Raw genomic sequence first — 16408 nt, forward strand, 5'->3', positions numbered from 1 at the left:
TCAATATCTCAGACTAATGAGCTCCTGTGTTTAAAATCACATTTGTTTCATTTTGAAGAAGCACCAAAAAGAAAAAAGGATTGTTTTGGTGCATGCGTAACTAGATATACTTGAATGAGGGTTAATGAGATATTGTAATTGAAAAAAATATTGATTTGTATTCATCGTCGAGTGCAAAGATCATCCAACGCGCATGCAGTGTCGCCTCTTATTGTCCGGTTATGAGAAGTCATAGGCATCGGCCAATGGCATGCCACTCTAAGTGCCATGCTTATCATCTCCGCTTGTTGATACAGTGCCACACAGCATTACAAGCATTGAAAGCATCGAGTATAGAAGCTGATATTCAGCTCTACAAAACTTGCGGAGATACTGAAAGGCAACTGAATACCGTACATAACAGTAACTGTTAAACGGGTGAGTTGGTAAACTGTTCTTTGCCTCGCAGGTAAATTAAACAAGGACTAAAACTATTGGGCTAATTACTGTCAAATTAATAGAAGTAAGTAATGAAGCAGAGCTGTATGTTAAAGCTCACTGATGGTAATTAATTTACGCTATCACACTGAATGACTGTCACAGAAAAACTACCACACGACAACCTTAAACCATTAGCTTAAAGCCGCACCGATTTGACTCGGAAGGCCTGTCTATTGATTCACTAGTTGAATAATTTTTACCAAAGCCTACAAAGAAGCAATTATTTCCCATTGACGCTGCTTTGTTTTGGTTTGAGCATTTAAACCTACTCGAATTATTCACATGTCGCTCGCTTGTTATTGAGCCCACTTGCAGCCTTAAAGTGTCACAGATCATATTGCGGCTTCATTTGAATGCAAGAACTTGTTTCTTCGCAGGTGGTTCTAGAGAGCTTCGACGATGCCTCGAGAAGGTAGATTTTATGTCGAGTACCTTGGTTGGAAGGAGGCGAGAGGTCTTCACGGAAGGAAATACGTTGATCCGGTATTGTCCAAACTGCTCAGTAGGAACAAATCAACAAAAAAACTGCGGCGAATGACAATTAAAGTTTCGAGAGAAGAGCTGCAGATTACACAAGAGGTGACTAGTGAGAAAGGCAAAGCCCAAAAGATCAAATATCCGGCGCAACAAATGTGTGACGTCTCCTATGTATCACAATACACCTCTCCGAATGCAAATGTTGTTGGCTGTATCTTCCTTGGATACAATTCAAAGACAAACTGTGCGGCGCATGTTCATGGTTATGTATTTGACTCGTCTGAAACGGCAGCCATTTTTGTGAAGCTTATCAGCACTTTAATTGCTCAAGAAGAATATCGACAGAGAGTTCTAGCGATGGAGCACGACTTGCTTGAGCTTGGGCATCACAAAGAGCGATCTGGACAATATGAATCGATGCATCAAGATACGATGGGCTCAGATGGGGCATCACACGGCTCTCTTTCCCCAAACAGCTCTGACAATGGCTTCTCTCGTCACTATCCGACCGCCGACGAAGCGCTGAAGGCAAGACAGGACATTGTTATTCAGCGAAGTGCATCCCAAAGGAAAACTGAGACAGCTTCCAAGTTGTTTGAAAACGTCCAAGATGAATTATCGCACAAGCTCACACTGCAACAAGAGAAGGAGCTGCCTATTCTACTTCCACCAAAAGATTATGACACAATCGTAAGACGTTATGGTCATTTATCCATCCGTGGCAAGGTGAAACAGCGATCTGTGATAGCCGCAGACAGCATATTTCCCAAAGAGGTAGCCCAAAAGACAGACCAACAGACAGATGCCAAGCAGGTAAAATACCAGCTTTATATCTTTCATATCGTATTTGTTACTGTTTCTTAAATATGCTGCTAGACTGGTTCCAAAAGGTCTTTACGCATTCTGCGCATAGGTTAAACAATACATTATATAGTTCAAAGGATTAGTTTTTTCAGAAATAAAAGTTACTGTTTGCTCATTCTTGTACTTCAGAGGCGAGAGAACTTTTCCCTGCAGCATTCACAGTCATACGGCTCCGGCGACCAGGATGGTGGTGACAGCGCTAGCAGCCACTCAAGTACAGATGAAGACCCGAGCGTTTTTGGTCTTTATAGAGGCCTACGGCATCAAGATGGATCTACGACCGCCCAAGAAGATATGGCAATGTGGTCACCTGAATACAGTTTCGGCAGCCAGCCATCATCCGATTCCACTAAACTTAACAGCTCTCGAGCGGGACTGCGACGCATGAAAGTTGTTACTTCTAAATAGTCAATAGTTTTTCTCTTTTCTACATCTCTTTATTTTTGTCTTACAACTAGATAGTAATATAGATAACAATTTATATATTGTTTTGAAGTCTGGTGAGAAACAGTAATGAAAATATGTGGTGCTACATACGTGAGTTGGCATGATAATACTTGGCTAAAAAAATACTGACTTTCTATATATCATTGACAAATGTTTGATGTCCATTTCATGCTTAACATATTTATTTAGATTTTTATTACAAGGCAAGACTGTCATATTTTAAATCTCAAGACATGTAGGCAAATGCCTGTCAATCTATTAGCTACAGATATGTAGGTACACAAGGTTACACTCAGCTAATGAATAGCCTAACGCCGGTTTTATCAACATTTTAACATTCTTAAATATAGTTATCTTTCTAAGCAATTAGAACCATTTAACGCAACGTCTTATCAGATGAACAGAATAAAGTTGTAAAGCTGTAAAATGACTAGTGAACCGACCACTTGAAGAAAAGTTTAGGGCAGCGTTAGATCTCAAAGGGCAAACATTTAACTTATCAGAAGTGCTTTCTGATATACAAACACCTGCTCCACCTGCACCAACTGCTACCTCTCTGTAAGAGTGATAAGAAAATATGGGCGGTCCAGCCTTCACTCCCTTTTAGTCTGGCACTAATGTGAGGTTTTCTACTCAGCTCTACGCTCAATCTCGCCTAGTAACATTCAAACACCTGTATGATCTTGTCTGTATGGCCTTGCCTATACAGCCTTGTCTATGAGCCTGGTCTATACAACATTGTGCTGTGCTTCAGGGATATCATCTAGCTTCAGCGCTTCTCAAGCGCATTAGAAAATATCCGCTGAGATGATAGCTATATATAGGAGTCTAACAATATTGTCTCAGTTGTGAAGAGCGATACCATGGCTATGCTAACAACCTCAATGACTTCTCAGCCCTCGATGTTATGAAGGCACTAGAGATAATCCTATTCAGTATTTACTTACTTGCTACTCACCAGTTTTCTTTAGCTCCCCCTTCGCTGTGTTACGGAGTAGTGCTTCTCGTGTTATAGAATACCTCCCTTTATGTTATAGAATAGCTCTCCTTATGTTATAGAATAACTCTCCTTATGTTATAGAATAGCTCTCCTCATGTTATAGAATAGCTCTCTTTATGTTGTAGAATAGCTTCCCTTATGTTATAGAATAGCTCCCTTTATGTTGTAGAATAACTCCCCTTATGTTATAGAATAGCTTTCCTTATGTTATAGAACCGCTCCCCCTTATGTTATAGAACAACTCTCCTTATGTCATAGAATAGCTCCTCTTATGTTATAGAATAGGTTTCCTTATGTTATAGAATAACCCTCCTTATGTTATAAAATAGGTTTCCTTATGATATAGAATAACTCTCCTTATGTTATAGAATAGGTTTCCTTATGTTATAGAATAACTCTCTTCATGTTATAGAATAGGTCCCCTTATGTTATAGAATAGCTCCCTTATGTTGTAGAATAGGTTTCCTTATGTTATAGAATAGCTCCCCTTATGTTATTAAATAACTTCTCTTACACCATAAGATCGCTTCCCTTATTTCATAGAGCAGTTTTCCATACCCTAAAGAGAAGTTGGTTTGAAGACAACAAGCTATATTGCTATCCTAACTTTAAGACACCAAGATTTTTTATTAGTTATAAAAGATAATTAAAAACAACTAAAAAATGCCATTCACAAACATTACATATCATTATATTTCTATATATCAGTATATATCATTATATATCATTGTTATACCGTATATCACTATATTCCCATGACCAAACACGAGCGAAGCGATTGTTTGGGAGATTTATGATAAATGCATATGCGCACACAACTCCTGAAAAATTATCCGTTAACGGCCGTTACCAAACCCTTGTACCAAAATCTCATCAACAAATTTAACCACTTTGTGTAGAGTCGTTTAAGTATAATAATGATACAAAACACATATAAACATATTTAAATATGTTACCAAGTCTTCGAAAAGTTTCTGCAATATTCTAAAACTAACCCATCTGATCGGATTATACATAACTAGACAGATCAATTTGGCCTAAAATCAAAATAAAAACTTGACAAACGTTTTTAATCAAAATTAAGACCGGCAAACGAAACGCCGATAAGGCCGTGTGACAGAGAGTAGAAATATTAAGCCGTCTGCATTTCACGAGAAAAACGTGCACATTTCATCAGTCTATGGCATTGTCTAATTGCCGAAGGTTTCTGTAATTAACGTAAAAGTACTGAAAAGTAATCGTTTCTTTTTTTGCCGATTCTACCGGACTCTGACATTTTGGACACTTATAATGAGTATTTTGGTATTCCAACTGATGTTCAAATCAGTGAAAGTAAAGAAAATGACGATGATATTTTTTCAGCGATTCTTACAAGATTATTACAATATTTAATTGTAAGAATAGTTATTCGATTTTATGAGATTATTATAATATTTAGTTATAACAATAATCATTCGAATTTACAAGATCGAAGTATATAGTGACAATGCAATATGTTTCTGTTATTATTTTTAGTTCTCTTATTGCACTGCAGTGCCATTTGACTGCTAATATTGCATTTCTCAACCGGCAGTACCCTTTCTTTTTTCATTATCACTTTGGTCGTGGGCTGTATGACAAGGGATTTTCTAGTTTTATATATCACTATATATATGTATTAATATATAAACACCATATATAGCTATCTAGAACTACATATCGCTGTATATAAGTCTATATCGCTATAGATTACTATATATTACTATATATCAACATATAAACAATATATATTACCATATATTTCTAAATAAACACTATATATCGTTATCTATACCTATACTGGTAACTATATATCGCTATATATCAGTGTATATCACTATATATTCCTATATATCAATATATAAACAATATATCACCATATATTTCTAAATAAAGACTATATAACATAAAATGCTGGGAGAATAATACCTGAACCTTACGAAAGACTCTGCGGCCTCCGAAAGATAGCAAAAGATTTCTTTTGAAAACAATATATTTGAAAGTAGTATCTGACCAGAGTAACAAATATTTCAAATGGAGTTGCATCCTGCTACCTTTAGATATGTATTCTTACATATTTACCTGCGTGTACATATTTACAGTGTGGCATTTTACCTGCAGGACAACAAAGCTTTTTTGTCATACCAGCAAGTCTCTCACTCAAATCTGAGTCAGGGCTCTACGGAAGTGTAGAGTTGTAAATTCATACTCTGGTATGTAACGAATATCAGGTATGATCTGAGACAAAAACAATCAAGGAATTTAGGGTTGTTAAGTAAGCTATTATCAATAATGTCTGGTCTAATTACTTTCATTCTACCTTTATTGAATACAACAAATAGTAAGAACAATATTTTACATAGCTTGCTGGAGTTCCTTCATTAAGTTTAGCTGTAGGGCCAATTCTTGATCATCCCAAAGCACTGCTTTGTAAAAAAATTGGGCTATATAAAACATTCATTCACAACCTGTTTCATTGTATAGAGCAATTGTCCAAAGTTAATGCAGGGATTAAAGACCTCATAAGACTGACAGGTTTCCCACCACATTCTTTTACGCTAAGAGTGCCTACAGATGATTCTTTACAATTTGGGGTGGTCGAATTTTGGAGCTTTTCCATCACCTATACCTACTGAAAACTTAGCATCTGCTAAACCTGTCATGCATAAGTCTTGGACACAGTAAATATTTGTAGTCCTTATCAGGTATTTTTGTTTTTGTATTTATTAGGACTGCGGTACGGTTTGCAATGGCCTGTCGGTGGCTCCCAGCTATCAGAGGTGCGTCTCATTTCCTCCTCGGAGGATCACGCACCAATATCAAGCCCTCATATATTACAGCCTTTTTAAGATGCGAGTTTCCGACTAGTGCAATAAAACATTTTGTTAGTAAGAGAAGAGATGAAGGTTGCAGGGAACCCAGCGTATGTGATCACCTGTTACATTTGTCATGCAAGCTGATGAGCAAATGACTATATGCTTGATTGAATGTCATAAAATTAGATGACTAGCAAAAGTTTGTCATGTTTGTTACAAAACATATATGGAGCATTTGAGAAGATGTGGGCAGATTGTAACCCTGTCATCTCCTCATTATTATCTCCGACGTCTTTAACACGCTAAATATCTGCTGACGCATAAACATTTGTCACATTGATATAACCGGAGAGAGAAAAATTACCTGTTGGATGATGATACACGCAATGAACACATATGAACACATATGAACACATATGAACACATATGAACACATATGAACACATATGAACACATATGAACACATATGAACACATATGAACACATATGAACACATATGAACACATATGAACACATATGAACACATATGAACACATATGAACACATATGAACACATATGAACACATATGAACACATATGAACACATATGAACACATATGAACACATATGAACACATATGAACACATATGAACACATATGAACACATATGAACACATATGAACACATATGAACACATATGAACACATATGAACACATATGAACACATATGAACACATATGAACACATATGAACACATATGAACACATATGAACACATATGAACACATATGAACACATATGAACACATATGAACACATATGAACACATATGAACACATATGAACACATATGAACACATATGAACACATATGAACACATATGAACACATATGAACACATATGAACACATATGAACACATATGAACACATATGAACACACGTGATGAATTCAATGTGACATCCATAGAAAAGACAAAATAAGTTTCCCAGTTGTCCAAGTTTCCTACAAAACTAAGCACATTTTCAAGCGACAATGTTCCTTTGTTTGCTAGTCGATTGTGCTCAACCCTACTGTTGCTCCCTAGTTGGTTGTGTTCAACCTTACTGTTGCTCCCTAGTTGATGGTGTTCAACCCTACTGTTTTAAATTTCCTAAAACATTGCAGTCATGTCTTTGCTTTAGACTCTCCTAATCCACCAGGCTCGAGATTACTTGGCATTGCACAACTCTGGCGTATTGAAACAACGCGACACGGCTATTTGGTTCTTAAGAAATATTACTCTCAGGATTGTGTCTTTTAGAATTATATGACAAAAGGCTGCATACTTTGCCTTATCACTCACATTTTAGTTTAGTAATGGACATAAAATGACAGTTTACATTTCAATTGTATGATACTGAGAAGCATACCAACATGTATTGTTCACCAACAGCTTGTGCAAATGATTAGCCATTGAATACTCAGCTATTTGAGCAATTTATATCAACGGATGCGGATGCGCAACACATCAGCTTGTTTCTTTGTGGCTCAAGATTGCACGAATTTCTTTCCGTTCATAGTAAGCTGATATTCACCTCTAGTGTAGTTGCAAAATGCTTCTACAAACCTAGTTTGCTATGAACATAGTTTATAAAATTTTTATAGATTTTGTTTAGAATGTATAGGTAAATGCTGGAAGGGAAGAAATTCTTTGCTGATTGGCCTTTGCTCCAAACGCTAGGTTTACCGGCTAAATCTGACATAAACAAACTGGAAACCATTCACTATTCTTAGGTTACATTTGCAACATTTGGCTGAGTATAGATTGATAAAATGGTTTTACAATGTAATTAACTGATAGTTGTCTCCCTTTAAGATTATAAAAGTTTAGGAGGAGACAACTTCATAACAGTTTTATTATGAATCCACATTATTTTTATTGTTGAAGTACATGTACTTCACCTTTGCTCTAATAATGTATGTGAAACGGATTCGCAGATGAAAGATCACAGCATAATTTTTTTTAAGTTATTGTCATTTTTCTACCAAAATTAATTACTCTGGTTATCAAAAAAACTTTAATGCGGTGATATTACCATTTTAGCAAAACTACTTAATTTAGATGGTTTTTAGTATAAGTAGACAAGAAGCTAAGCTTTAACTACATATAGATGAAAACCCCAAAGTCATCAACTACATGTAGATATGAACCCTTAGGTCATCAGCTACATGTAAGAGTGAACCCTTATGTCATCAACTACATGTAGATGTGAACCCTTATGTCATCAACTTCATGTAGATGTAAACCCTTATGTCATCAACTACATGTAGATGTAAACCCTTATGTCATCAACTACATGTAGATGTAAACACTTATGTCATCAACTACATGTAGATGTAAACACTTATGTCATCAACTACATGTAGATGTAAACACTTAGTGAATAACTCACCGCTTCAACTGATAAGTAAAATACTAGTTCCTTTGTATTGTATTCTGCGTGCTCCTGATACTAGCACGCAGAATACAATAAATAAAATTTGGTGATCACTCTCTTTTTTGCCATTGCTACCTTTCTGCAAGTACCATCATTACTCAAAAATCGCCATAGACTGTTGCATCAGTCAGTTACAACAATAAGCTGTTAATATCAACACTAAGAAGTGCATATTCTTTTCTTTAAAATTTGAACAATAATCTTGAAAATGTAAATAAAAGATTTCAAGACAGAGTTCACTTTTTAAAAATCTTGTACAGAGTATAAATAGCATGCAACAAATTTTCCTAAAAAGCTGTCATCTGCATAGGAGACCTTTCAACATACGTAATAACGTATTGACAGGATATGGAGACACTTTCCTACTTCCATAGCTCTCATGTCGAGTGCCTTGATGTACTACGCTTGTCGGATAATAGTGGATTCCAAAGGAGCTCCTCCCTTATCCATTTCCACTTACTGGTTTTCAGATCACAAATCTGAAAGAGAAACTTGGCAGGCCAACTTGAGCTAGAAATAACAGACAATGTTGTCGATGAGACAGATGCTACAAGCTAAAATTACCCATATGTTACTTCGTTGCATCCTTATAAAATGACTAGGGATCAGGACGGACAAGGATGGTGAAGGCTAAACAATTTCTGGTTGTCTGTTCATTTGAAGTTGAGATCTTATAACATGGAAGTACAGATCTTTTGACACTTTGATAAAAACGATGAGACCAATTTAAAGTCATTTAAGTTTAATAGACAAACAATGAATCATAATACAATCTGGAAAGACCAGTGAGTTTGCTGCCAATATAAAACTTGAGTTTCATACTTCTCATAAGGTGAAATCGCTTGATGAAATTCTACATATGTTCTTACTGATTAGATGCATAAAGTTTTTGTTTCAAATGCTACAAGTGTAGCAATTTTTATTAATTTCTTTTGCTTGTTTTTAAGCAAGGATAAATACAAAAGTTTCCAAGGTGTTTTTGGTTAAAGTTGTCTAAAGCACACATATTCAATGCATAGCGTCAGCTGAGACATTGTGGTTGGAATCTTTTATTCTGTTTTCATTTGACTCAATAAAGTACTACCGTTGTCTATGTGTTACGCAGTATGACTTTTATATCACCATCTCAACTAATGCTGACATGTCTTTAGTAGCAGCACAGTAAAATACATTAGATGGTAAATTGTTTACAAGCTACGAAACATCTAGCTCAGAAATGAGACAGATAATTTTTAACGAAATACTGAACGTGATAGTTTATTATAAATTTATTTATATAATATTGAGCTGACAATCTTCCTGCTAAAATATTCACCTCACCTTAAAATCTCCCTAAACTCACCTTAAACCACAACCTTACCTAATGGACTGGAACAGATCAGTGTTTAGCTTAGGAAGCGGTCAACAATTTTTTGCAACATAACATGCTTTTAAATTCTTCTTGTTAACATTTGATATTAAGTAGAGACTGCCAACTATTACTTCTAGAGAGCTGAGAGTAAGTGATGATGTGAATATATCATCAGAGAGATTTAGCTACACTGTACTGCATAGATAACAGGGCATCATACTTACAATCATGCAATAGTATCAATTCTTACTACCGTTAAGCATATTAGCGGTAATTAGTGATGCTCGGGTTGAATAAAGTTGGTCAGAGTGTTTTCAGGTTCTGGTAGCTCCGTATCACTTTGACGTGTATCAGGTACAGCGGCTCAAGAACAAGTAAATTATATAACAAAAACATAACACACATTGCAAGTTAGAAGTTTGCCTTTCACATAATTGTACAAAACCAATTGGCAGCCACACAACATTACCTATTACGTAATGAGTCAAAACACTAATGCAGAGGCTACCCATGTTCTGTAGCTCAGTTCTCCAATCTCATCAATTATATGAGTTTTTTCTGCTAAAGAAGACACATTTTTTATTTATTTGAATATAAAGTAAAATAAAGTTCAGTTGCTATAGGCTGTCGACTCCTTTAAACTATTGTTTGTCATTTATAGCAATGTATGTCGACACTCGACAGCGGTACTTTTATGGAGTGTATAGAGGTGAGTAGTACTATAGGGATATTCTAATTGTTATATCGTTTTGAATACTAAGATGCCGGTGTAAAAGTCTCTCAACTAATACATACTAGCTTAAAGGAATCAGGTGAGGAGAGAGAGAGAGTCAAACTTCTCAGTAGATATAGTAAAGAGAAAGTAATCAAACGTGGACATGTTTGTTCAGAGAAAAACTCAGAGTGAAACCACTTCTCAAGCAGACCGTGGGAATATTTAAGTGATGTTTAAGATACCCTAATTGATATAACGTACAACTTCATAAGAAACTTGCTACACATTTTAAAACCAAACTAAACATAGTAAACAGTACAAGCCAAAATTGATGCTTCCTTGTGCAAACATAACACTGACTCATATTGATGAATGTCCCATCTCCTGAATATTTATGTATATAGACATAACCAAGCTTTTAGTAAACACGATATCTATCTACATATATTATTCATTTAAAAGCCACAAAAGGATTACTGACGCACAACGTATCCCTGCTGGTGTCAGACTAGCACATGATTTGAAATCAACAGAGATAGAGTGATACATGTTTTATTAATAAATTATTATGGAACTTGTTATGAATATTATAAAAATTGGTGCTCCTGCTAGTGCGTTCCTATTGGTGCTCCTGCTAGTGCGTTCCTATTGGTGCTCCTGCTAGTGCGTTCCTATTGGTGCTCCTGCTAGTGCGTTCCTATTGGTGCACCTGCTAGTGCGTTCCTATTGGTGCTTCTGCTAGTGCGTTCCTATTGGTGCTTCTGCTAGTGCATTCCTATTGGTGCTCCTGCTAGTGCGTTCCTATTGGTGCTTCTGCTAGTGCGTTCCTATTGGTGCTCCTGCTAGTGCGTTCCTATTGGCGCTCCTGCTAGTGCGTTCCTATTGGTGCTCCTGCAAGTGCGTTCCTATTGGTGCTTCTGCTAGTGCGTTCCTATTGGTGCTTCTTCTAGTGCGTTCCTATTGGTGCTCCTGCTAGTGCGTTCCTATTGGTGCTCCCGCTAGTGCGTTCCTATTGATGCTCCTGCTAGTGCGTTCCTATTGGTGCTCCTGCTAGTGCGTTCCTATTGGTGCTTCTGCTAATGCGTTCCTATTGGTGCTCCTGCTAGTGCGTTCCTATTGGTGCTCCTGCTAGTGCGTTCCTATTGGTGCTTCTGCTAGTGCGTTCCTATTGGTGCTTCTTCTAGTGCGTTCCTATTGGTGCTCCTGCTAGTGCGTTCCTATTGGTGCTCCTGCTAGTGCGTTCCTATTGGTGCTTCTGCTAGTGCGTTCCTATTGATGCTTCTACTAGTGCGTTCCTATTGATGCTTCTACTAGTGCGTTCCTATTGGTGCTTCTGCTAGTGCGTTCCTATTGGTGCTCCTGCTAGTGCGTTCCTATTGGTGCTTCTGCTAGTGCGTTCCTATTGATGCTCCTGCTAGTGCGTTCCTATTGGTGCTCCTGCTAGTGCGTTCCTATTGGTGCTTCTACTAGTGCGTTCCTATTGGTGCTCCTGCTAGTGCGTTCCTATTGGTGCTTCTACTAGTGCGTTCCTATTGGTGCTTCTGCTAGTGCGTTCCTATTGGTGCTCCTGCTAGTGCGTTCCTATTGGTGCTCCTGCTAGTGCGTTCCTATTGATGCTCCCGCTAGTGCGTTCCTATTGGTGCTCCTGCTAGTGCGTTCCTATTTGTGCTCCTGCTAGTGCGTTCCTATTGGTGCTCCTGCTAGTGCGTTCCTATTGGTGCTCCTGCTAGTGCGTTCCTATTGGTGCTCCTGCTAGTGCGTTCCTATTGGTGCTCCTGCTAGTGCGTTCCTATTGGTGCTCCTGCTAGTGCGTTCCTATTGGTGCTTCTGCTAGTGCATTCCTATTGGTGCTTGGTGTACTGATTATTAAAGATAAAGCCTTTGAAGATAGTAAAAGGTAAAAGACTCTGCATTTAGCTTGACCCAAAGTGACCCAAATTATATATATTTCTCACTTATGTCCGTACGTATGCATTTCAGCTATATCTATTAAAATCTTGGAATAAAGAACCCATACCGAAGAAGATTTGATCTCATACCCTCTATCCACCAGTCCGACACCTTACCCAATAGGCCAGAGAATGAGTTGGTAGCTTGCCAATATAAGTATGTGGGAGCACATACCCAATGGCTTTGCATACCATGCAGGGTGATTGCATAAGTAAATGTTTGTCATTAGTTAGCTTACTAAAATTTTCCATTGGCATTCTGCTTTGCCAGGCTAATAGCAAGTGGCAGGCAACTTTCATTACTTCTCATCATTTATAAGCTGATGTTTAATACTAGTATATAACTAGTATATAGTTAGTATAGCTAGTATATTTTATGGCTAGTATATATATATATAATCAATAAAACATACTATAACTTTAAATAAAATACTTTATTACTATTAGTTTCATGCTTGGTAAGAGCAATCTTCTGAAGATTGCTCTTACCAAGCATGAAACTATTAGTAATAAAGTGTTTTATCTAAAGTTATAGTCTGCTTTATTGATTTTATATATATATATATGTATCGATATATATATATGTATCGATATATATATATGTATCGATATATATATATGTATCGATATATATATATATATATATATAATTATATGTATCGATATATATATATATATATAATTATATGTATCGATATATATATATATGTATCGATATATATATATATGTATCGATATATATATATATATATATATATATATATATATATATATATATATATATATATATATATAATATATATATATATCTATATATATATGTATATGTTACTTTATTGGCAGTAATTTCATTTCAAATAGAAATGCTTTCCAAATTAGGTCATACAGACACAGAAAAAGAAAAAAAGAGAAAAAGGGCAAAAGTTAGTCATTAAAATCAAATAAATAGTTTGACAAAGTGTTTAAAATGCCTTTCTCTGCTAAGAGAATGGATATTAGGTGGAAGATTGTTAAAGCAGCTGTCAATACAGGGGCGGATCTAGGAAAAAAGTGTGTGGTGCAAAATTTGTGTAATATATCTAGAGTGGGAGAGGGTGTGCGGGGCGACCCCCCATTACCTGGCCCTGCGCTAGTAAAACTTTTTGAAATTTAGGCATCTTAGAATGAAGGAGAGGTGTGTTTGAGCCCAAAAAAGTGTAATCATTTATTTGCAGCAAACAACAAGTTTAGAGGTAAAAATTGACATTAGATATGATTAATTAATATGGTGTTTTAAAATGTTCCTTATACTATGTATATCAAGATTACATGTAAACAGAAAGTTAACAAACATTTATGCAATAAAACAAAATCAAGACAAAATCAATCACAAAACCTAAACAGCCATTTGGTTTGGCTGTGCAGAAATTAGCCATCGTTTCTGCAAACAACCATACAAAATGTTTCGTAGTACAGTATTAGCTACATAACGATGCTATTATAAAACAGAGATATTAGGGCATACTTTTTTGAATTGTTGTTTTGTCGTTGAACAAAATGATCTAAAGTCCGTTCTTGACCTTTCTTTTAAGACATTTTGCTTTTAAAATTGCTTGTAGTACTTCTTTTGAGAAAGTTGTGGCTCAATTAGGGATGTTTATTGGGACCACTCTCATTTGTTTATAAGCTAAACAAGTTCAGGTCAATGTTATTAAAACTGGTTCGTTATAACGAGCTCTATTAGGCCGTTTTCGTTGATTTTCTCCCAAAGCAAGTTCTCAGTGAAATGAGTTGTAACTTACTCAATTTTTGATGGATTTTAAATCTGTTTTTTTAATTTTTGCCATATTTATAGTGGTGCATTTGCACCATATGCACTACAGTAGATCCGCCCTTGCAATAATATTTCCAAAATAACTTTTAGTGGTTGTATGCAATTTGTCCAAATAATGTGATTCAACAGAAAGTAGCTTTGTTTCTTCATCAATTTTGACTTTTGCTGACAGACATATAAAGGTCATATATTGGCATCTGCTATGACAAGTAACGGATGTTTTTACTTATCCGGGCTGCAGATTGTTTTAAAGCTTCACCGCAGCATTAATATATGTACATAGATGTAAGTATTCCTATTCAATATTCATGAAAGTTTAATTCCCAAAGGCGACAAATTATTATTAATCAGAATGTTGCCAGGTTATTAATGATAGCTGCTGGCAATGTCAAAACCAACTAGACTAAAATGTGGTGCTGCCGCCAATACTTCATATGAGGAGTTCATGGCTGGAGTTTAAAGGTGGAGATGAAACAGAATTGAAACCGCCGTACGAGATATGCTTTTTTCTGTTGTAAGAAAAACATCAACTCAACAATGGACTGTAGCTGACTTGAAAGTTGCTATTCTCTTGCTATTGGCTGTCAGCAGTTTACATACATTATATAAATAAATTTACAAATAATAAATAAACTAATAAAAAGAGGCAAAATACGACAATTTTTCGATTTAAAAGCAACAATTTATTGACTTTATATATAGATAAAACTAAATTAAGCGCAGAGTTGTCTTCTCTTGTCTGTATATTGGTCGAATGTACACTTAATCGCTACCAGCCTGCAACCAGTTTACAACCAGTCTACAACCAGTCTACAACTAGTCTGCAACCAGCCTGCAACCAGTCTGCAACCAGTCTACAACCAGTCTGTAATCAGTCTACAACCAATCTACAACCAGTCTGCAATCAGTCTACAACCAATCTACAATCAGTCTACAACCAGTCTGCAACCAGTCTGCAACCAGTCTACAACCAGTCTACAACCAGTCTACAACCAGTCTCCAACCAGTCTGCAATTAGTCTCCAACCAGTCTACAACCAGTCTGCAACCAGTCTGCAATCAGTCTACAACCAGTCAACAACCAGTCTTCTACCACTCTACAACCAGTCTACAACCAGTCTGCAATCAGTCTACAACCAGTCTACAACCAGTTTACAACCAGTCTACAACCAGTCTACAACTAGTCTGCAACCAGCCTGCAACCAGTCTGCAACCAGTCTACAACCAGTCTGTAATCAGTCTACAACCAATCTACAACCAGTCTGCAATCAGTCTACAACCAATCTACAATCAGTCTACAACCAGTCTGCAACCAGTCTGCGACCAGCCTACAACCAGCCTGCAACCAGTCTACAACCAGTCTACAACCAGCCTGCAACCAGCCTGCAACCAGCCTGCAACCAGCCTGCAACCAGTCTGCGACCAGCCTACAACCAGCCTGCAACCAGTCTACAACCAGTCTACAACCAGCCTGCAATCATTCTACAACCAGTCTACAACCAGTCTACAACCAGTCTGCAATCAGTCTACAACCAGTCTACAACCAGTCTACAACTAGTCTACAACCATTCTACAACCAGTCTACAACCAGCCCGCGACCAGCAATAATCATTTAAACAGGTTTCGAGAAACCTCTCAAAATCTTTTAGCAGATTGTTACAAGTAAAATGTTATTCTATTAGATGTATAGTTGCTCCCATGAAATGGATTGATCCAAGTCACAATTTATCTGCATGTGCCAGCAAGTAGGCTACTTCCAAATGTAAAAAGCTTTTAAATGGAAGTGTTTGAGTTTTGCAAGTAAACCAACTGGCATGTTATTATGTGATACCCTGCATTACTTAGGTTACACAAAAGCAGCTAAATCTTTGCATCACTTTAAATGTTTTTATAAAACTTGTGTGAAATGAAGGCACCAACTAATCTATTTAAAAACTTATTTAAAATATTTAAAATTCTTGCACAGCTTATAATGCTGACGTATTGCTGATAGATGATTGGCAAAACTAACTTTTCTGCAGATCA

General features: G+C 36.5%; 1 protein-coding gene across 1 annotated transcript; it reads left to right on the plus strand.

Annotated features, from left to right (window-relative positions):
• Window positions 1-871: 871 nt before the first annotated feature.
• LOC137388618 (uncharacterized) lies at window positions 872-2476 on the plus strand. Its single transcript, XM_068075094.1, has 2 exons — window positions 872-1770; window positions 1951-2476. Exons 1-2 carry the CDS (start codon window positions 880-882, stop codon window positions 2227-2229), a joined length of 1170 nt encoding a protein of 389 aa, XP_067931195.1. The 5' UTR covers window positions 872-879; the 3' UTR covers window positions 2230-2476.
• Window positions 2477-16408: the final 13932 nt, after the last annotated feature.

Source organism: Watersipora subatra, chromosome 2 (assembly GCF_963576615.1).
Source record: "Watersipora subatra chromosome 2, tzWatSuba1.1, whole genome shotgun sequence".
Taxonomy (NCBI): domain Eukaryota; kingdom Metazoa; phylum Bryozoa; class Gymnolaemata; order Cheilostomatida; family Watersiporidae; genus Watersipora; species Watersipora subatra.